At 41.0% G+C, this 23,160-nt stretch overlaps 1 protein-coding gene across 2 annotated transcripts in view; it reads left to right on the top strand.

The window, feature by feature from the left end:
- Positions 1 to 23,160, top strand: part of XPO5 (exportin 5) — a 43,876-nt gene that overhangs the window by 2,363 nt on the left and 18,353 nt on the right. For both annotated transcript variants that reach the window (XM_070778032.1, XM_070778031.1), the window contains exons 3-18: positions 475 to 547; positions 1,600 to 1,737; positions 1,937 to 2,119; positions 4,318 to 4,344; positions 4,846 to 5,031; positions 5,664 to 5,740; positions 10,172 to 10,271; positions 11,343 to 11,426; positions 12,041 to 12,166; positions 13,160 to 13,250; positions 14,774 to 14,902; positions 16,286 to 16,404; positions 17,571 to 17,726; positions 19,104 to 19,145; positions 19,476 to 19,565; positions 22,617 to 22,816. In XM_070778032.1, the coding sequence (XP_070634133.1) occupies positions 475 to 547; positions 1,600 to 1,737; positions 1,937 to 2,119; positions 4,318 to 4,344; positions 4,846 to 5,031; positions 5,664 to 5,740; positions 10,172 to 10,271; positions 11,343 to 11,426; positions 12,041 to 12,166; positions 13,160 to 13,250; positions 14,774 to 14,902; positions 16,286 to 16,404; positions 17,571 to 17,726; positions 19,104 to 19,145; positions 19,476 to 19,565; positions 22,617 to 22,816 (1,821 nt within the window). The remainder of the gene's footprint in view (positions 1 to 474; positions 548 to 1,599; positions 1,738 to 1,936; positions 2,120 to 4,317; positions 4,345 to 4,845; positions 5,032 to 5,663; positions 5,741 to 10,171; positions 10,272 to 11,342; positions 11,427 to 12,040; positions 12,167 to 13,159; positions 13,251 to 14,773; positions 14,903 to 16,285; positions 16,405 to 17,570; positions 17,727 to 19,103; positions 19,146 to 19,475; positions 19,566 to 22,616; positions 22,817 to 23,160) is intronic.

The following is a 23,160-nucleotide window of genomic DNA, read 5'->3' as shown; positions in this document are numbered from 1 at the left end:
AGTGGGCGTGAATTTGAGCAAACTGCGGGAGATGAAGGACAGGGAAACCTGGTGTGCTGCAGTCCATGGAGTTGCAAAGAGTCAGACACAACTTAGTGACTGAACAAAGCAAGTCTAGAAAGGGAGTCAGTACTATCAGATTCTAGTTTCTGAAAACCAACTACATTGTTGTAGTTGTCCCAGAGACGTATTTGCTTATGGTCTGTCAATAAAATCAAGGGGGAAAGCTCATCTGTGCACAGATCCTACCTGAATTCTAATTAATGGGTCACTGTCTATATTTAACTCTTTTTGCTTTTAGCATTTTGATTAAATGTGGACTGTTTCTGTCCATTTTTTGAAGGATACAAAATCCACAGTAGAATTTCTGAGTAAAATCACCAGCATAATTTTAACATAGGAATCAAAGCTAATCTCTCCTGAAGAGAAGGCTTCTAATGTTGCTCTGTTGACTTTATACATTTTGGTGGCCAGGTTTCGATGGAACAACATGTCTCGATTGGAGAAGGTCTATCTGAAGAACAGTGTCATGGAGCTGATCGCAAATGTAAGGAATGGTTGATTGGAAGACTTGGGTTTACGAGGTAGTTTAGACAAAGTGTGACTTTTCCAGTGTAGCATTTGTGTAACAATTCACGGGTTCTACGTAATATTAAATATTTATATAATATTAAATGTTACCTTCAAATTAAAAAGAACCAGCATCACTGGAAATCACAGTTCATCCCATTTACTTGGTTTAATTAATCCTTTATGTGTTGACTTCTATTTTTTAAATTATGAAGACAGGGTAGAGATAAGTAAACATTTTTAACAAATGAATAAAAGTCTTAGATTAATCAGTTATAGATTAGATTGCACTTTGCTGTTTCCTTTTATTTTAAACTGAATTATTTTATGTTACTAGCAATAAAAAAATAGGCTAAATGAGTTTATTTTGGGAGTTCGACTATAACTGTACAAACACATTTAGAATCCACAGCCTTTATGTTCTTTTTAACAAAGGACATGAAAAGGGGAATTCATGTCCTTTTCATCCCCAGAGTCTAGTGTCTTTGATAGAAAAAAAAAAACTCCCTTCAAAATTATTAACTTAGCTACCTAGAATTTATATTTTGTTAGTTCTGGGGAGATGTGATAGAAATCTTAATCCATTAAACTTGATACCAGACTTGAGAAGAGAGTCCCAATAATGGTCTTCCTGTGTCTTCTAAACCTAGAACTGTTAGGAAAATATTCAGTTGCTCCTGAATCTCTCACTTTATCAGCCTTTCAATGTATTCCTTATTTCCATACTCTTCTACTCTGGCCCTCATACAAAATGAAACAATAAGAAAGTCTCTTCAGTTTGTAAAGAACAGTGATGTCTTCCTTGCTCCATGTGACAGCCATTTTATTAGCTGATGCAACCCTCTGTTAAGCTTTAAGAGGGAAGAATGATCAGCGAGAATGCAGGACAGGTGACTCAGACATGGAGAACAGGTTGGTTGGTTTAGTTTGAAAGTAGGCCTGCTCCTAAGTTTTCTACACTCTTACAGCCCAGTTTTTTCCTTTGAATTCAGTCTTGCAAACCTCTTGATGTCACTTATTCTTTTGCAGGGAACACTGAACATTTTGGAAGAGGAGAACCATATTAAAGATGTTCTGTCTCGAATTGTAGTAGAAATGATCAAGCGGGAGTGGCCACAGCACTGGCCTGACATGCTAGTAGAATTGGACACTCTTTCCAAACAAGGGGTATGCAGTACAGCTGTATCAATTCAGGGTTTTGTTTTTGTTTGCTCTTCTGAGTTTTTCTGGTTTGTCTGTCCTGTCAGCAGAAAAGAGCCTTGGGTCATATTTATGATGCAAAACGTTTTCACAATATTGTAAATCAACTATACATACCCCAATTTTAAAAAAAGCATATTTAACTACCTTCTTTCTGTTGGTGTAGGAAACGCAGACTGAATTAGTGATGTTCATTCTTTTGCGGCTGGCAGAGGATGTAGTGACCTTTCAGACACTACCCCCTCAAAGACGAAGGGATATCCAGCAAACATTAACCCAGAACATGGAAAGAATCTTCAGTTTTCTCCTTAACACACTTCAAGAAAATGTAAACAAGTACCAACAAGTGGTAAGGGATACCGGTTATACCCCCCACCTTTCATCAAGTTCTGTTTTCTGATATGAGTGGGTTTGTGTGTGTTTTGAAGTTAATCCTGCAGCAAGGAATTAGGGTGTTCAGGTCAGTAAAAGAAAAGGCTATTTTATAAGCAAAACAGAAAGATGACAGGAAAAACTGGAATTAATTTTCTAGGAGGTTCAAGTCAGTGAGTTCCGAACATACTAGAAAAAATAATTCCCTTTTTAGTAAGAAAATTCCTGAGATAGTGTAAAAATGAAGCTAAATTTTTTAAAGTTTAGTACAGTGGTTCTCAGTGGGAGGGCAGTTTTGCCATCCAGGTTGTCACACCTAGGGGCTGCTGCTGACATCTAGTGGGTAGAGGCCAGGCATGCTGCTGAAGATCCTGTAGTGCCCAGAACAGTTTTCCATAATAAAGAATTATCTGACCCAAAATGTCAATAGGATTGAGGTTTCAGAACCCTAATCTAGACTCCTCATACATGTTTATTTCACACAAATAGCATTCATTAAGATTCATTATTTTTTCTGCCTTCAGCAGCTTCCTAAAGTTTATTTTGAGAGCTCTGGAATACTAACACAAATGATAAGACAAAGTATTGTTAGCTGTCAGGGTAGGGAGACACAATGAGTATCTAATATTATGCTGTATACTTTTTCATGCTTTACATGTTACTTAATCCTCAAAAACAACCCCGAGTCGAAAACTATTGTCTCCATATTATGGATAAAGAAACCAATTTTCAGAGAGTAATTATTGAAGATCCCCTGATTAATGATTGTGGGGAATTCAAGCCCCATCCTTTTTACTAGAATGGACTCTTTCCCCCAAAATACCTCCCCAGGATTTTTCAAAAGAAAATATCAAAAGTATTTTGATTGAAAAAACCTATGTGTATTGAGGGTGAAAGAGGTATTATTTTTATTTCCCCTAGGAGATTTAATCCCTAAGAGAAATGAACAAATTATGAATGCTTTGATGCCCTAGACATCTAGCCAGTATGCTAGAGCAGGGTGACACAAGTTAGAAAAACATCCACTGGTGTTTTTCGTTAGCCTCAGTTTCTGTTTTGTCCATCTGTTAAACCAGGCTCCCAGGACCAGAGCATACCCAGGGACGTTTCTCATACCTGCAGCTTCTTATTGGCTCGTAGTTCCTTCTCTGCTTCCATCCTTTCCCCTGCCCTGGGCAGTAGGCTGAATGGTGAACTAGGATGGGATGTGTGGGCTCACTCTCCCTGTCTGTCCCCTGGCCCTGCACTCGTTCCAGGGGCAGAATAGGATCCGAATGGGAATGCAGGCTTGTGGGAGTAGAGGGTCAAGGCTGGCCTGGGCTGTTGCTGCCTGGATCCCTTTTCCTTCTTGGGCAGCATCAGTAGATACTGGTGAAAGGTACTACTGGTACTACTGGTGAAATTGTACTACTCATCTCTGTCCCATTAACACCCGTCCTTGATCACCGCTGGTGAAGGCTTAATACTTGTTCTTTGTTAGAAAAAATACCTTTTGAAAGTTGAAAAAAAGAATTATAAAACAAATCTTTTCTGATGCTGATGGTGGTAAGTTTTCAAGTACTTCAGGAGTTGCTACTCCTGCTTATAAAATTATAAATTGTTTAATTTACTGAACAGACATTATTTTGGTCTATTTAGCATTTAATATTCTTTGTATATGTGGTTTCCTACAGTTATGTCCATATATACATGGTCATAAATTGTACTAATTTTAATTTTGCTTCTTGCTTTTTTCCACTAACATTATATCATTTCAGTATACCTTTGCCAGTTATAATTTGTGTCTATTTTAGTATGGAAAAATTGCTAATACTTAAATTTTAACTGTTTCTTTTCATCAGTAGCAATGAAGCCTGCTTCCATTGTTCATTTGTTAGTTGTATTTCTTTGTAAACTGCGCTTTGAAACTGTCTTTTTGGATCTTAATGTTCTAATAAATTTATGTAAGCTCTTTAAATATTAACCTTCTGTCTTATTACTAAAACTAAAATAACCTGTCCTCCTCTGGAGAATATCAGTTATGTGTTCTTAGTAAAGTTGTCTTCTGTTCCAAAATTAAAAGTTGAGTCTATTTGAAAATCGTTGTTTGAGGGCCTAGATTATGGGGGTGGGAAGTTATTACACAGCCTTTTGTTCATTAAAAACATTGCGATCCTTATACTTCTTTTCTTTCAGAAGACAGATAATTCTCAGGAGTCAAAGGTAAGAGCTCTCTGTGGAGCACACGGGGATGCATACACCTGGTGGAGGGTGACCTCAGCCTTGTTTTGTTTTGTTTTTGGCCATGCTGTGCGGCTTGTAGGAGCTTCAGCTCCCCTACCAGGGATCAAGCCCATGCCCTCAGCATCGAACTCCAGAGTTCTAACCACTGGACCACCAGGGAATTCCTTCAGCCTTGGTTTGTTTGATCACTTAGCTCTGGTGAAAGGGGGTTAAAATTACAATCTCTGAGATTCTTGAAGGACATAAAAGGACCACACGTGCCAGTGTGGTCTTACTGACGGACATTGAGGCACCATTGTCTGAGAAATGATTGTGTATCAGAAAAAACCTTTGAGTTGCCTATCAATAACTGTTGTGTGAGCAATTTTTTTCCATTGTTTTCTTTTTAGAATTAGAAAACAGAAGGAGGTTGGGTATAACCACAGCTTTCTTGCCTGTTAGTGAGGACTTAACGGTTAAGAGTTACTTCTTTTCATGCAGGCCCAAGCAAACTGTCGAGTAGGAGTCGCGGCGCTGAACACTCTGGCAGGCTACATTGACTGGGTGCCCATGAGTCACGTTACTGCTGAGAACTGCAAACTCCTGGAGGTGCTGTGCCTGCTCCTGAACGAACAGGAGCTTCAGCTGGGGGCAGCTGAGTGTCTTCTCATCGCGGTCAGCAGGAAAGTAAGTTGCCACTTCAGGCTGACTTGGATCCTCAGCCTCCGAGGGATGCCTGTGTGTGCTGCACTCCATGCTGTGGTGAAAGGCGTTTAAAGGGTTAGGTGTTTTGTTTCTTTTACTTGACTCAAGCCTTTTGCACAACAGTTTGCCGGTATTCTAGGAATCCACTGGCAGGATATACAGAGATGTATAGGGCTACATGGGTCTTGAAACATTTGTGGGTTTTGGTGCTTCACATTTGAAAAACTGTATAAATGTCATGTTAAAACTCACATAGTGTTATGTCAAAGAATTGTAGAAGGTGAGTTAACTGACTTTATAGCTGATTTAGCTAACAAATGAGATCATGACTTTTCTCCATGAAGAATGTTATGTTTAGATGTAATTTGTTTTCATATCATCATTATTACCCAGCATATTTAATTTTTATTCATCTATTTAATTGGAGCACCAACACATTTTAAAATACGTCTTATCCAGATTTCAATTTAAAGAGTTGACCTTTTTCCAGTGTTCAGTTAGCCCCAGGGCTATGTGAAAATTAGGAAGTCAGTATAGCCGTAGAAGTTGTTAGTACTTAGAAGTCTTTAGTAACATAGTTTGTATTACCTGTGTTTCCCTAAAATTGGGTCTAGGGCAAGTTGGAAGACCGGAAGCCCTTGATGGTCTTATTTGGAGATGTTGCCATGCATTATATACTCTCCGCTGCACAGTGAGTGTCTACTTTTCTATGTGATTTCTAATTTCTTTGTCATTTTTGTATCTTATTTGGATATATCCAAAGTTCCTATCTGACTGTTAGCAGTCAATCAACTGTTTTTTTGGGTTTTGTTTTAAGTTTGAGCTTTATTCTAAGGACAGTGTGAAGTTCTTATGGTTTATTTTGCCGTGTCTGTGTCTGTGTGTGTGTGTGTGTGTGTGTGTGTTGGCTATGCTGCATCTTCATTGCAGCGTGCAGGCTTCTCTGGCTGCAATGTATGTGGGCTCTCTAGTCCAGGTATGCAGGCTTAGTTGGCATGTGCGATCTTAGTTCTCCAACCAGGAATGGAACCCATGTCCCCTGCGTTGGAAGGCAGATTCTTAATCACAGGACCACCAGGAATTCCCTGTTTTTAGAAGAAAAATCAGGCACCCTTAAGGGACTGTTTTGCCTTTTTGAAGACCTTCTGCTGGAAATAAATTGTGGCTGTTGATTTAGCACCCACTCATATTCCACCAACCTGTAAACACATTCTAGGTCCTGAAATAATGGCTTGTGCTTATTTTCTTCTAATTGCTCTGGAAAATATTAAAGCATTTCCTGATATGTGTTTCTTACCCAAGAGTCAGATAGAACTGTGTATTATAAGTAGTTCAAACTGTCACAACACCCAGTTTTCTTCCATACTCTTCACTTTTGGTGCCAAGGACAAATGAAAAGATGTGAGACACATATATATTAGTTGAACTCTCTCACTGTCCATTCTAACACAGATTTTATGATGGCTTTCTTTCCTGTGGATACTACAGGTCTGTTTTTAAGGAGGCTTGTTAATTAAATGAATAATGTGTCTTTTGGGTAGCCACTTTAGTTACTGTTTCCAAGTCCCATTTCTTAGTTCCCTAAAGATTATGACATTCCCACTGAGGTATCCCATCTCCATTAGTGCCACTGGTACTGGTTAGTAAAGCTGTAATTCAAACCAGGTGGTCAGACTGCAGAGCCAGCACCAGAAGCCAGGTGCCACACTGCCTTTCAGCATCACTAGCACCTACCTAGGTCTTTCTTACCCCGAGGCCCATGCTTTTTGCATTATAGTGCACTGCCTCCATGGCTGCTGTCCACACCAGTCCTGATTAATTCTTGTGAGTGTGAATTGTGCCACATCATTTTAGGTCAGGTTTTGCCACTAAATAAAAATTCTCTTTTTAATTTAAAGAGCTATTTGCACTCTAAAATAGCACCTAAGTGATTATTCATCTGAACTAAATGACTTGGAGAAATGAGACACCAAGTTAATGTTTTTAATACAGTCTTTTAAAAAAAGACTTTATGTTTTTTGAGCAGTTTAAGGTTCACAGAAAAATTCAGGGGAAGGTACAGAGATTTCCCATATGCTCCCTGCCCCCACACATGCACAGCCTCTCCATTATAGACCTCCCCCCACAGCAGTGATACATTTGTTAGAGTTGATGAATTTCAGTTGAGTTCAGTCTTTCAGTCGTGTCCAACTCTTTGTGACCCCATGGACTGCAGCACGCCAGGCCTCCCTGTCCATCACCAACTCCTGGAGCTTGCTCAGACTCATGTCCATTGAGTCATGATGCCGTCCAACCATCTCATCCTCTGTCTTCCCTTTCTCCTCCTGCCCTCAATCTTTCCCAGCATCAGGGTCTTTCAGATGAGTCTGTTCTTCACATCAGGTGGCCAGAGTATTGGAGTTTCAGCTTCAGCATCAGTCCTTCTAATGAATATTCAGGACTGATTTCCCATAGGATTGACTGGTTGGATCTCCTTGCAGTCCAAGGGACTCTCAAGAGTCTTCTCCAACACCACAGTTCAAAAGCATCAATTCTTCGGTGCTCAGCTTATACACAACTACTGGAAAAACCATAGCTTGAACTACATGGACATTTGTCGGCAAAGTAATGTCCTGCTTTTTAATATGCTGTCTAGGTTTGTCAAAGCTTTTCTTCTGAGGAGCAAGCATCTTTTAATTTCATGGCTGCAGTCACCATCTGCAGGGATTTTGGAGCCCAAGAAAATAAAGTCTCTCACTGTTTCCATTGTTTCCCCATCTATTTACCATGAAGTGATGGGACCGGATGCCATGATCTTCATTTTTTGAATGTTGAGTTTTAAGCCAGCTTTTTCACTCCTCTTTCACCTTCATCAAGAGGCTCTTTAGTGTCTCTTTGCTTTCTGCCAGAAGGGTGGTGTCATCTGCATTTCTGAGGTTATTGATATTTTTCCCGTCAGTCTTGACTCCAGCTTGTGCTTCATCCAGCCCAACATTTCACTTGATGTACTCTGCATATGAGTTAAATAAGCAGGGTGACAATATACAGCCTTGACATACTCCTTTCCCAATTTGGAACCAGTCTGTTTGTTCCATGTCCGGTTCTAACTGTTGCTTCTTGACCTACGTACAGGTTTCTCAGGAGGTAGGTAAGGTGGTATTCCCATCTCTTTCAGATTTTTCCACAGTTTGTTGTGATCCACACAGTCAAAGTCTCTGGCGTAGTCAATAAAGCAGGAGTAGGTGTTTTCTGGAACTCTCTTATTTTTTCTATGATCTGACAGATGTTACAACGGATGAGGAACTTACAATGACACACAGTGTGTTATACAGCATGTTACACATATTGTGTTCTACCTTTTATGGGTACATGCTGTGGGCTTCAGCGTTATCATTATAGTGCCCTTAAAATCTTCTATGCTCTGCCCGTTCTTTCCTCTCCCACCCCAATCCCTGGCAACCACTGACCTTTTTACTTTCTCCATAATTTTGCCTTTTCTAGGATGTTGTATTGTTGTTCAGTCACCGAGTCATATCCAACTCTTTGCAACCCCATAGACTGCAGCACACCAGGCTTCCCTGTCCTTCACCAACTCCTAGATCTTTCTCAAACTCATATCCATCGAGTTGGTGATGCCATCCAACCATCTCACCCTCTGTCATCCCCTTTTCCTCCTGCCTTCAGTCTTTCCCAGCATCAGGATCTTTTCTCATGAGTTGGCTCTTTGCATCAGGTGGCCAAAGTATTGGAGTTTCAGCTTCAGCATCAGGCCGTCCAATGAATATTCGGGGTTGATTTCCTTGTGTGCTGCCTTTGCAAGTTGTTTTTTTCACTCAGGATCATGTATTTAGAGTTCCTCCATGTCTTTGATGACTTGTCAGCTCATTCCTTTTTACCACTGAATAATATTCTATTGTGTGGATGTACCAAAGTTTATCCATTCTCCTACTAAAGAGCATCTTGGTTGCTTCCAAGTTTTTGCAATCAGGAATAAGGCTTCTGTGAATATCTATATGTAGATTTTTGTATAGAGATGTTTTCAACTCCTTTGGGTAGTTACCAAGGAGTGTGATTACCGAATCATATGGTAAGAGTATGTTTAGTTTTATAAGAAACTGTCAAACTGTCTTCCAAAGTGCCTGAACTATTTTGCATTCCCACCAGCAATGAATAAGAGTTCCTGTTGCTCTTTATCCTCCCCAGCATTTGGTGTTCTCAGAGTTACAAATTTTGGCCATTCTGATAGGTGTGTAGTGCTATCTCATTTTTGAATTTGCAATTCCCTGATAGCAGTTTGATGGGGAGCTTCTTTTCATATGTTTATTTCTAATCTGAGTATCTTCTTTGATCAGGTGTCTGTTGGCCCATTTTTTAATCAGAGTTTTTTTATTGGGTTTTAAGAGTTCTTGTGTATATTGTATAATAGTCTTTATCGAATGTGTCTTTTGTAAATATTTTCGCCCAGCCTATCACTAATCTTTTCATTCTGTCTCTGTAATAATTATTTATTGTGTATTTGTCCTTGGCCGTACTTGGACCTTCATTGCTGTGTGTGGGCTTTCTCTGGTTGTGGCAAGCAGGGGCTACTCTTCATCGCAACACACAGGCTTCTCATCTCAGTGGTTCTCTTGTTGCTTTGTACCGTATGGAATCTTCCAGACCAGGGATTGAACCTTTGTCCCCCGCCTTGGCAGGTGGATTCCCATCTACTGTAGCACCAGGGAAGTCCCTCATTCTCTTGAGTATAGTCCTTTTGATTTTGTCAGTGGTTTAAGAAGTTACTACATGCTTCCCTAGGGATCCGAGTCCTTCCTAGGTATTGCTGTCTTTTCATGCAGTTTCTTATATGCATTGTTTTGTGGAGTCATGCTTAGAGTTTACATTACTATTCCAAAATACCCCAGTACCATATAATACCCCAAATTAGGGTGCCTCTTAAAGGATGAGATTGCATTGAACCCTCTTCCTCATCGATCTTTCAGCATTTGGTTGGAGGTCTGGGGGTTGATTTTTTGTTTTTTTTCAAGAGTAACAATCACCTGAAATTTGAATACTGGAGCACAGACCATATACAGTCCATTCCAGGGGAATATCTGTGGTGCTCTTGATGTGCTGCTGATCTCACTGTCCTCTCATCTCACAGGACCGCTGATGGAGGAGGCTTAGTCGAAAAACACTATGTCTTCCTGAAGAGACTCTGTCAGGTGCTGCGTGCCCTGGGCAATCAGCTGTGTGCATTGTTGGTGAGCACTTTCTGGAGCGTTTCAAGGCCATCTGAGGACAGGATTTAGAAAGTTGTATTTGTGTAAGGGGTAACACGTGTCCTTGACTTTAGCCTGAGGGAACATTGTCCTACAGATTATTTCTTATAATTCTGTAGATTAAATTATCTTAGTTGAATTTGAATGATAGAGATTTATTTAATGTCAGTTATTAATATCTATAGTAAATGTTCACATCTGTTATTCCATAAAATCAGTGTTGCTTCTCTTCATTTTGGTACTTGTAAAATTTGAGTCTACCTGTTGCCTTACCCTTTAAAAAGTCCTATTAGATCATGAAACATGGATTCAAATAAAGAACCCTTTTCCCAAATTAAAGGATATATTATTGAATCATTTTAAAAAAATCTTTAGTCTGATTGACCTGAAAATAACTCCCTTACATGTTCAAAGATCGAATGTTGGTACAGACTTTTGTACTTGATATCAGTGCCTTTTTTGGTGGCTTGAATGGCTTGAGGGGATAGAAGTTTCAGGCATAAGATGTGTACCATCGAGGGATTATTTAATAGGTTGAGTCACAGATATGTGACTAGACCAGGTCTGAAGAAATAAGTGATTTCTGAAATGAATATTCTTTTTTTTTTTTTTTTAATTTTTATTCATTTACTTGTGGCTGTGCTGGGTCTTCATTGCTGTGCAAGGGTCTTCTCTAGTAGTGGTGAGCGGGCTACTCTTCATTGCGGTGGTTTCTCTTGTTGCAGAGCACAGGCTCTAGGCGAGTGGGCTCAGTAGTTGTGGTGCACGGGTTTAGTTGCCCTGAGGCATATAGAATCTTCTTGGACCAGGGATCGAACCTGTGTCCCCTGCACTGGCAGGTGGATTCTTAACCACTGAACCAATAGACTTTAATGATGATTGAGCAGCTTTTCTGGGGTTTTGCCCTTGAAATGATGTCTTCCTTAGGCCACAAGGAAGTATAATAAAGTCCTTTCAAAACTGAAAGTTTTGAGGATATAAGTTGTCTTACTCCACTCTCCACCTTGACCTCCCCATCAGCATTATTAATATAGCGGCCTTTTTGTCCTACAGGGTGTGGATTCTGATGTAGAAATACCAGCAAACTTTGGAAAATACCTGGAATCTTTTCTTGCTTTCACAACTCATCCAAGTCAGGTAAACTTTATGGCAATAACTAATCAAAATTTTAGTCAATTAAAATCAAGTGCTATGACCTGAAATAATTAGCAGCTCACATATAAAATGTGACTCTTAAGATCCTGGGGAATTACTTTAGTGGGATTTCATTAAGAGAATTGCTGCATCTTCTTCCCAAGTTAGCTTTTGCAGTCTAGATCAGCAATTACCCCTTCAGGTAATACCATTCTGATAATGCTCAATCAGATGTGAGGTGTTTCTCAGGTAATTTGCTATTAAGCATACTTTAAATAAAAAAGTTTGATTAACTGTGTTATTACAAAATTAATTTCATCCAATCCAAGATTTTCCTTGTAGTATCATCCTGAGGTGTCTGCTTTCTTGCGTAAAAGTGGTAGAGTTCAGCTCATTCTCTGGGTATTGCACGTGACCCACAGCCTGTCTTACTTTTACTGTATGGTCCGTAATGACCAGTCATTGCTGACGTACTCCAGTATGGACAGTTTCTGTCAAAGTATTACAGAACTTAATTTCCATGGAAAAATACAGTGGATAATTGCTGAGCTAAGTAATAGTCTTGGTTATATAAAACTTAAATCCTTAAACCGACTGTTTTTCTTTTTTTCCTTTAGTTTTTGCGCTCTTCAACTCAGATGACTTGGGGAGCCCTCTTTCGACATGAGATCCTATCCCGAGACCCTTTACTATTAGCAATAATACCAAAATATCTGCGTGCTTCTATGACTAACTTGGTCAAGGTATGCAGTGGGACCCTAAAGTGGAATGTAGGTGAATACACATCTTAAGACTTAGATGGCACCACTGACAGCCCTGTGTTGGTCACTGAGATCCTTTCCTTAGGCATATTAGTCTTTGATTCCTTAAAAAGAAAACTCGTTACTATGTCTACTCACTACTGTGTCTACTCTTTGATATTTGCGAGCACTTAGGTGCCAAGTGTTGAGCCGAGTGCTGGGAAAAAGAAGTGGTAGGATGAGAGCAGTGACGGTGACCATAAAATGTGGTCACTGCTTTTCAGAAGCTAAAAGCAGAATGGAGGGTGGAGTCAGGGCGATGTCCAAAGGAAGTGAATATCTGACTCTCTGAAGGCCAAATGAGAGTCAGGAACGTGAATGAGAAGAAAGGGAGAGTGGAAGCAGATTGCTCACTTCCTCAGTCGAGAGTTGCTTATGAACACGCGGAGGTCTCCTCGAGGCTCTTGGCAACTGACAGATACTTATTCTTGATTTATAACATCAGAGAATGGGACCCCTTCGAGGAGTCTCTTATTTCCTCAAGGGATTCAGGTAGTGCACTGTGTTCCAGATCTCTGCCGTCGTGGTCTTTGGTACTTTTTGAATGAAACACAGAGTCCCATGCTTATTCCCAGGGTTCAACATCTAAGAAGACAAATAGTCTCAATTCTACTTATTGTTTGCTGTATTCGCACTTTATTTTGAGACGTTTTTATACTCTAAGACCTTAAACTGATTTCAGAATTTAATTTTCCATAAGAAACTTGAAAGAGAGTATCAAATAAAAATGTTCTCTTTCTGCAACTCCCAGGACTATTCCAACTGGGAACAAATTGTGGACTTGGTGTAGACCAGAAGCAGTTATTTATCATAAAACCCTGAACTCATGTAAACCCTTAGCTCTTCTTAAATGAAAGATCTCTGAGCTCCTAAAATTGAAAACTCTTTCAGTGGGTCCATTTTCATTCCCTCCCCCAATTATCTTTCTGTTTCCAGATGGGCTTTCCTTCTAAAACTGACAGCCCTAGCTGTGAATACTCTCGATTTGATTTTGATAGCGATGAGGACTTCAATGCTTTCTTCAACTGTGAGTGAACTGTCCTGAAATTTTTCCCAGCAGTCTCAGCATGGCATCTAGCATTGAGTCATGGTGCATGAGCCGGGGTTCTATGTTATAGAGCCCCGAGTCTGGATGTTGTTGTCATTGTTGTTTAGTCACCAGGTCGTGTGTCTGACTCTTTTGCGACCACGTGGACTATAGCCCGCCAGGCTCCTCTGTCCATGGGATTCCCAGGCAAGAATACTGGAGTGGGTTGCCATTTCCTTCTCCAGGGCATCTTCCCAACCCAGGGATCGAACCCATGTCTCCTGCTTGGCAGGTGGATTCTTTACCACTTAGCCACCTGGGAAGTGCCCCCTCCCCAAGTGTGGACAGCAGTCTGTTTAATCTCCAGTTACACATTGGCAGAGGGCGCTGGGATTGCACTCATTCCAGGCTTGGTGTTCTCTCTTAAAATACGCACATGCACACTTTCTTTGGACATTGATGTTTAGAGATGGTAACCATATGTAAGGCACTTTGATTTTTTAAATATATTAGAATTAAATACCATGTTACTTTGTAGGTCTTTTTTTCTAAAAGAGAGAAGGAAAGCTCACAATTCCTAATTCTGTTCTAGGTTTTCTATAGGTTGGTTCCACACTTCCTCTCCCCATCTTTTTTCAGTAACAACTTTTCTGAGATCATTCATTAATCATACAGTTCACCCATTTATAGTATACAATGCAGTGGAGGTTTTTTTGTGTATTTTCAGTTTTACAGCCACAGTCCATATTAAGATGTTTTTTGATCTCACGAAACCCTGTAACCATTAGCAGTCATCTCCCGACCCTTGTATCCATCTGGAAAACCACCCATTTATTTTTCTTTATTTAACCTATTCTGAGCATCTGATATAAATGGAATCATACAGTGTATTGTCTTGATAACTGCTGTCTTTCTCTTAGTGTAATATATTAACAGTTAATCTATACTGTAATGTTTATCAGTACTTTGATCATGTAATGTTTATCATTTCTTTTATTGCCAATAATATTTCATTATATGAATATACCACATTTTATTGATCCGTTGATAGGCTGATAGATACTTGAGTTGTTTTCACTTCTTGGCTTTAAGAATCATGTTGTAACAATTGTGTACAAGTTTTTAAGTTAACGTATATTTTTGGTTTTCTAGGGTATATACCTAGGAAGGGAATTACCAGATCATATGGTAATTCCATGTTTAATGTTTTGGAGAATTGCCAGACCATTTTCTTCAGCAGTCATACCATTTTACATTTGTACCAACTTGATGTTTTAATTCCAACAGAAAGGGGAGTTTCTGTTTGGTTTGCCGCTTAGAGGATTTAGCTGGTGTGACAGCTTCTTAGAATTTATTTTGGAAAATTTCTAGATTTGTTAACAAAGCTTTAGTGAACATTTGTTAGATTCTTTCTTCAAAACAGAATCTTTTTGATTATTTTTCTCTTGGGGTGCATGAATGAATAAACGTTACCTAAGTATCTATGACACTCTGATCCTTGCTTCATGTCTTTCTCTTGGCAGCCTCTCGGGCCCAACAAGGAGAGGTAATAAGGTTAGCATGTCGTTTGGATCCCAAGACTAGCTTCCAGATGGCTGGGGAGTGGCTGAAGTATCAGCTCTCAACTTCTATTGACCCTGGCTCCATGAACTGTAAGACTTTTTTTGTTTTCTCCCCCCAAACATTAGTGAAGTATTTTATCAAAACTGCGTAGAAATAAACCTCTGAGCCCCATCTATATCAATACATTATGATAGTAGTGTTCAGAAATAGCTTTGCTCACTGCCCATTCCCATCCTAGAGAGTGAGCCTTTTCATTGGAAAACACAGAGAAGACAGATGTAATGCAGATTGTAATTCTGTTTTAATTAGGGTAAAACCATGACCCTGTCAGTTTTGCCTTCATTTTTCCTTTCTAACAGAGTCAACCAGTTGTTTATTGTTCATTTTACTACTTCACCTCAGGCACCGTCTTAACAACATGTCTCAACCTAACTTTTTAAAGCTATTCAACAAAGTTTTTGCATAGCATTTCTCTTAAACTGGAAAAGAATGGCTTGTTATGTTCAGCAGGAGCAGTGCAGGGGTTTCCCATATTGCTCAACTCCCCTCCAAGTCTTTGGGAAATGTCACTTTATGTAAAATCAAAATAAGCCCCCCCTACCCAAAAGCGTAGGGCAGGTAACTTTTCTGTATCTGCTGTCTGTCATCTTACGAATGCATGCGGCGGGCGAGAGGGTTTTAAGGGAAGGGTTTAAGTCACTGCTTTGGAAAAGCTCCATGCTATGATCAGTTAGCAAGTACACTAGGTACTTGACGTTCATGGGACATTCAGTTTTGTGTATTCGCAATTTATTCTGAAGGTCCCTGGTATCTATTAGTAGCTTCAGTATTCACGGAGGCCTGAACAGGTTGTGTAGCAAGATGAAGCTAGAAAATGTGAGCACTGTGCAGCAGCAGGAAAAGTAATTTGGGATTCCTTTGGCCTGTGCCGTGCTGTTTGAGTGATGTGCTTCGATGATACTTGTGAATTTGGAGGGGGCACCATTATCTGCACACAGCCCTTGTAGTTGTCATGAGACTGCTGGATGTGAAGCAGAGTTTTGTATCTTAATTATCAGTTCCTTGTTGGAGGGATTCCTTATGGTTTAGATATCTTTATTTAGATTCCCATGGACAGATTATAAAGGGGAAGGAAGGGAAAATTAATATTTCTCAATTGTCTAATTGGCCAGGCACTGGTTTTGATGATTATGTGTATATTCTCATTCAGTAGTCAAACTGGTTTTGCAGACAAGGCTCACAGAGGTAAATCCAGATAGCTTATTTTTAGAGGTGGAAGCAGGATAAGGACCCCTTTCTGCTTTTCATCGTTTTCTTTTCCCTGGCTGAGCAGGGTTAGATTATCCTGTTCCTTCAACTGTGAACTTACCTAGTGGTTTCTGAGGCCCCACTGGCTTGATGTCTTCTGTGATCCTATAGTGCTTGTGTGTGTGTATGTGTGTATGTGTCTTTAAAATCCTCTTCTCCCACAGCTGGAACTGGAGAAAGCAGCCTCTGCTCCATATTCTCACCATCATTTGTGCAGTGGGAAGCCATGACCTTTTTTTTGGAAAGTGTGATCAACCAGATGTTTCGAACGCTAGACAAAGAAGTAAGTGCTTGTTTCCCACGCTGGTTGCATAATAATTTTGATCTTTTTAAAGCTGGTAGGGAGATAGGAAAATATGTGAATGTGCATCTCACAGAAGAGGAAACTGAGATTCAGAGAAGGTGAATAACGTATTCAAGGTCAAATAGTTAAGAAATAGCAGAGTTGGGACCAGGTAGGTCTCTCTGACTCTTAAGCCCTGCAGGGTTTAGTGTTCATTTTTACATAATAAGATAAGCCTGATAGTACAGTAAACCACAAGCAGGATAACAATTACAGGGAGGCCTTGAATAGATAGAAGCCTTGAATCGGAAAATCTGGAGAGATAATTATCATTAGGATTTATGGTAATTACCTTTTCAGTTTATGGCAGATCGGCCAGAAATTCATGATGGCTGATCTGCGTCCCTGTTTGCTAAGTAATCTGATTAAGTAGATCTTGCTTTTCTATACTTGATGTCACCTATCACCCATCTCTTATAGTGTTAAAGGGAATTATAGAATTATCTGGATAACAGCATATACTGCATTAACTACATTAATTAGATTAAAATAATTGGATCACTTGTTTGAGGGGTAATCACCTGCTTCCCTGGTGGCTCAGAGATTAAAGCGTCTACCTGCAATGCGGGAGACCTGGGTTCAATCCCTGGGTCTGGAAGATCCCCTGGAGAAGGAAATGGCAACCCACTCCAGTATTCTCGCCTGGAGAATCCCATGGACGGAGGAGCCTGGTAGGCTACAGTCCACGGGATCACAAAGAGTTGGACACGACTGAGCGACTTCACTTCATCTTAACCTAGTGTGTTCTAGGTTAGTTGTCGAATCTGAGTCCCTTGACGATAAGTGAGATTTATTGCTTTTTCACATAAATGGCATATTAACAAATTAGATGTTAGGATCATTGACTTCATCTGCTTTTACATCACTTCAATTAGAAATGATGGCTTTCTGAGTTTGTTCGGTTTCCAGTAGTAGGTGATGCTGCAGCCCTAATAATGGCGGCATCATTTATGAAAATTTTAATAACATGGTGTAATGCTTAGATTGTTTTAAGGGTTAAGAAGCAGTATATAAAACCATATTTGGCGGCCGTAATTATAGAGTGTGAAGGAAATTTAACAGAAGCAGTTTCAGTTCTTGCAACCTCCTTTAATGTCTGTATCCAGGAAATTCCTGTTACTGATGGAGTAGAGCTATTGCAGATGGTTCTGAACTTTGACACCAAGGACCCCCTCATCCTGTCCTGTGTCCTCACTAACGTCTCAGCACTGTTTCCATTTGTCACCTACAGACCAGAGTTCCTGCCCCAGGTCTTCTCTAAGGTAAACTCCCCCTCCTTTGTAAACTTTATTTTGCCATTTCTAAGCTAATTATTTTTGTAATTGTTTGTATAAATATATGAGATAAGCTAAAAAACAGTTGTTTATTCAATTATCAAATATTTACTCTGTACTTACTGTGGAGCAGGAACCGTGCTAATATTTACTCTGTACTTACGGTGGAGCAGGAACCGTGCTAGAAGGAAAGCCTTGTCCATAAGCACCTCTCTGTTTGGAGAGAAAACGCACACAGACAGGTGTGGTACCTCCGTGGCATAGACGTGTGCACTGGGAAATGGAGGAGTACCTGAAGGAGGAGGTGTCAGCGTGTGCTGGCAGGTTGGGAGGAGATGTGTAAGAGGAAAGTTTCTGGGGTCCAGTTTAGGTGATTAGTGAGAGTTGGAGTCCCACCTGAGTGAGAGTATTGGACCAGGAGGAGGGTAGGAGTAAGGAAAAGAAGGGGTGAGCTCTGTTTTGCAAGACTAGGTTTGAAGTATACATACAGTTTCTAGGTGGAGATGTGTCACACCAAATTGGCTATTTGAGATTAAGTCTAGACTCAGAGAATTAACGAGATAAAATTAAGGCATAGCCGTGATAGAAATGCCAACAGTATAGACAGTCTGTGTGCTTAGTGACTCAGTCGTGTCTGACTCTTCGCGACCCCATGGACTGCGGCCCACCAGGCTCCTCTGTCCATGGGGATTCTCCAAGCAAGAATATTGGAGTGGGTTGCCATGCCCTCCTCCACAGTGGAGATGAAACCTTAGCAAAGGAGATGTATGTGGAGTTGGACATGGCCTTAAGCAGAGAATCCTGGTGATCACCATCGAGGGAGGAGCCCTCAAAGAAGAAGAAAGGGATGACCAGAGAGAAAATGTGTTACCAAGTCCAGAAGAACTTCAGACTTCTAAACAGACTCATTTGTTGCTGCGGAAATTCTCTTAAGAATTGGAAAATGTCCATTGAGTTCCTCGATCAGACCTTTGTTAGAGTACTCCATCACAGTGACTAGGGCAGCAGTTCCACCACACTGGATTCAGTGGGAAGTTGTGAAATGGAATCAGGGAGAGTAGACCACTCAACTTTTAATAAAAAGTGGAGCGATGTTACCCTGGCCGAGTGTTTGGGTGATGGCCTGGATTGTTCAGGGGTTCTGTGAACTTTTTATTTGTAAAATATTTGATGGCAAAATTACGACTATCAAGCTCTTCCAGTTATCTGAGGAAGGGAACACCTGAAACTTTGTAAAGCCAGTTGAAAACCCTTTTGCTACCATATTACTCGCACTTTGGGGATTTTGTTGAAATTTTTATAACTATTATTTTTAAATACTTTATGCATTTGGTACTGATGAATGACCTTTTTTCTTTCCCTTAGCTGTTTTCATCTGTCACTTTTGAAATTGTTGAAGAAAGTAAGGTAAGACCATTCATTCAACCTACAAATGATAACTTCTTAAAAACAAAAATGTAAATAGCCAGCACTTAATCTAGCTTTTTTCTATAAGCAAAAAGGGTTAATAAAGGCAGGAGACAGATAGTCATATAATGTGGTATTGGGCACTAGAGACACTCCAGGGCAGGCAGTAAACGTGTGGGTTCATTCATGCTAAGTATGAATGTCATTTCATTATGTTCCTGTAGCTACAAAAGTTGTGTTTGCCTCTGAAGGAGATACTTACACGATTCTCTGCAGCATCTGTAAATTATATTTAAAGTGGCTCGAAGTTGATCGAGTATCTCTTCCCAGGCTCCCAGGACCCGGGCGGTGAGGAATGTAAGGAGACACGCGTGTTCCTCCATCATCAAGATGTGTCGTGACTACCCCCAGCTCGTGCTGGTAAGCCCTGACTGTGGTCAAGGAGCCACTGACACATGCCCAGTTTGCGTACATTTCCCTGTAAATCCGCCCCTAATTATACCTCACATAAGGGGAAAACTAGGAACTTTAGCTTTGCTAAGAAAAAGTATTAGTATATGTTTTCTGGACTTAGTGTCTTCTTCCTCTCATGCTTGTGGCGGTGGTGGTGATGTTTAGTCACTGAGTTGTATCCAGCGCTTTGTGACTGCATGGACTGTAGCCCACCAGGCTCCTCTGTCCGTGGGGTTTCCCAAGCAGGAATACTGGAGTGGGTTGCCATCTCCTTCTCCAGGGCATCTTCCCGACCCAGGGATTGACCTGTGTCTACTGCATGGTAGGCAGATTCTTTCCCACTGCACCACCTGGTAGGCCCCTCCTCCTTCTCAGTGGAGTTAAATATGCAAACGTATTGTCTCAAAACGAATGGTTCTCTTCTGTGTGGGAGTGTCCCTGTCATTGTACACCTCTTTACCATACTATGTGATGTTCTTAACCACCATGCCAAGTAGTATGCAAGTCTTGAGAGAAGCCAGGTGCAAACCCTAACCTTTTTTGGAGGGTTTCTCTAAGAAGTTTAGCACTGCTTCAGATAACAATTAACCAAAAATTTCTTCTCTGAATACACAGTAGTTATGTCTGTCTGTCACTTTTCTTTCCCTCTCCCCCCACCTTTTTATTTGCTTTATGTAGTTATATGAAGAAGTGAAGTGAAGGGAAGTCGCTCAGTCGTGTCCGACTCTTTGCGATCCCATGGACAGTGGACTGTAGCCTGCCAGGCTCCTCTGTCCATGGGATTTTCCAGGCAAGAATACTGGAGTGGGTTGCCATTTCCTTCTCCAGTGGATCTTCCCAACCCAGGTATCGAACCCGGGTCTCCCGCATTGTAGGCAGATGCTATATAAAACAAACTGATCTTTGTCCATAGTTCAGTCGCTCAGTCGTGTCCTACTCCTTGCAACCCCATGAACCGCAGCATGCCAGGTCTCCCTGTCCATCACCAACTCCCGGAGTTCACTCAAACTCATGTCCATTGAGTCAGTGATGCCATCCAGCCATCTCATCCTCTGTCGTCCCCTTCTCCTCCTGCCCTCAGTCTTTCCCAGCATCAGGGTCTTTCCAGTGAGTCAGCTCTTCACATCAGGTGGCCAAAGTATTGGAGTTTCAGCTTCAATATCAGTCCTTCTGATGAACACCTGGGACTGATCTCCTTTAGGATGGACTGGTTGGATCTCCTTGCAGTCCAAGGGACCCTCAAGAGTCTTCTCCAACACCACAGTTCAAAAGCATCGATTTCTTTGGTGCTCAGCTTTCTTTATAGTCCAACTCTCACATCCATACATGACCACTGGAAAAACCATAGCCTTGACTAGACAGACCTTTGTTGACAAAGTAATGTCTCTGCTTTTGAATATGCTATCTAGGTTGGTCATAACTTTCCTTCCAAGGAGTAAGCGTCTTTTAATTTCATGGCTGCAATCACCATCTGCAGTGATTTTGGAACCCAAAAATATAAAGTCTCTCACTGTTTCCCCATCTATTTGCCATGAAGTGATGGGACTGGATGCCATGATCTTAGTTTTCTGAATGTTGAGCTTTAAGCCAACTTTTTCACTCTCCACTTTGACTTTCATCAAGAGGCTGTTTAGTTCCTCTTCACTTTCTGCCATAAGGGTGGTGTCATCTACATATCTGAGGTTATTGATATTTGTCTCGGCAATCTTGATTCCAGCTTGTGCTTCTTCCAGCCCAGCGTTTCTCATGATGTAGTCTGCGTATAAGTTAAATAAGCGGGGTGACAATATACAGCCTTGACGTACTCCTTTTCCTATTTGGAACCAGTCTGTTGTTCCATGTCCAGTTCTAACTGTTGCTTCCTGACCTGCATACAGGTTTCTCAAGAGGTAGGTCAGGTAGTCTGGTATTCCCATCTCTTTCAGAATTTTACACAGTTTATTGTGATCCACACAGTCATAGGCTTTGGCATAGTCAATAAAGCAGAAATAGATGTTTTTCTGGAACTCTCTTGCGTTTTCAGTGATCCAGTGGATGTTGGCAATTTGGTCTCTGGTTCCTCTGCCTTTTCTAAAACCAGCTTGAACATCTGGAAGTTCACGGTTCATGTATTGCTGAAGCCTGGCTTGGAGAATTTTGAGCATTACTTTACTAGCGTGTGAGATGAGTGCAATTGTGCAGTAGTTTGAGCATTCTTTGGCATTGCCTTTCTTTGGGATTGGTATGAAAACTGGCCTTTCCAGTCCTGTGGCCACTCCTGAGTTTTCCAATTTTGCTGACGTATTGAGTGCAGCACTTTCACAGCATCATCTTTTCAGGATTTGAAATAGCTCAACTGGAATTCCATCACCTCCACTAGCTTCATTCGTAGCGATGCTTCCTAAGGCCCACTTGACTTCGCATTCCAGGATGTCTGGCTCTAGATGAGTGATCACACCATTGTGATTATCTGGGTCGTGAAGATCTTTTTTGTACAGTTCTTCTGTGTATTCTTGCCACCTCTTCTTGATATCTTCTGCTTCTGTTAGGTCCATACCATTTCTGTCCTTTATCAAGCCCGTCTTTACATGAAGTGTTCCCTAGGTATGTCTGCTTTTCTTGAAGAGATCTCTAGTGTTTCCCATTTTATTGTTTTCCTCTACTTCTTTGCATTACTCGCTGAGGAAGTCTTTCTTATCTCTTCTTGCTATTCTTTGGAACTCTGCCTTCAAATGGATATACTTTCCTTTTCTTTGTCCATAAAGATACTATAAAAGTTAATATGGAAAAAAAAAAAGAGAGAGAGATGGTTTTCCTGGTTATAGACGAGGAAAGCACAGTTCCCCAAATACTGAAGCCTACGTTGCCTTGCCTGTTCAGGCAAAAGAAGAGTGTTGTAATTAAGTTATCAAATGACAGTCTCACTGGCCTGACTATTCTGGGGATGTCTTCGTCCTCATTTTACCTTCCTTGAGTGACCCACACTCACTGAGAATCAGACCTTCACTGCCTCTGGCTTTTTCTCTCTGTGATATACAGCCCAGTTTCGACATGCTGTACAACCACGTGAAGCAGCTCCTCTCCAACGAGCTGCTCCTGACACAGATGGAGAAGTGTGCCCTCATGGAAGCCCTGGTTCTCATCAGCAACCAGTTCAAGAGCTACGAGCGTCAGAAGGTGTTTCTTGAGGAGCTGATGGCACCTGTAGCCAGCATCTGGCTTTCTGAAAACATGCACAGGTAGAGGAGAGCCTTTGCTCGTGACCTTCACTGCATTTGAGCACCCGCGCTCTTACCAAGAGCTGAGCCTGGGGTTGGGCATAGGATATGGAGGTGTCAAACAGCAGTACGCTGCGATGTGCGTCATGGCTTGTTTATTCTCATTGCTCCCGGTGATGCGTGAGGGTATCTAAAGGCAGTCTTGGAGTGAAGTGCTGAAAATACCACCTTGCTCTGCAGAGGTAGTGGAACAGAGAGGAAATGAATAAAGATGGATGGGGCGGGGGGGGCAGGAGGCCCCAGAGGGAGGTCTGCTGTGGTGTCAGGCTGCAGCCCCAGCACATGTAAAGGAGTGGGAACAGCTG

This window comes from Bos indicus, chromosome 23, assembly GCF_029378745.1.
Source record: "Bos indicus isolate NIAB-ARS_2022 breed Sahiwal x Tharparkar chromosome 23, NIAB-ARS_B.indTharparkar_mat_pri_1.0, whole genome shotgun sequence".
In the NCBI taxonomy this organism is placed as follows: domain Eukaryota; kingdom Metazoa; phylum Chordata; class Mammalia; order Artiodactyla; family Bovidae; genus Bos; species Bos indicus.
Note: the sequence above shows the minus strand (reverse complement) of the source record. Positions and strands in the feature narration are given on the sequence as shown.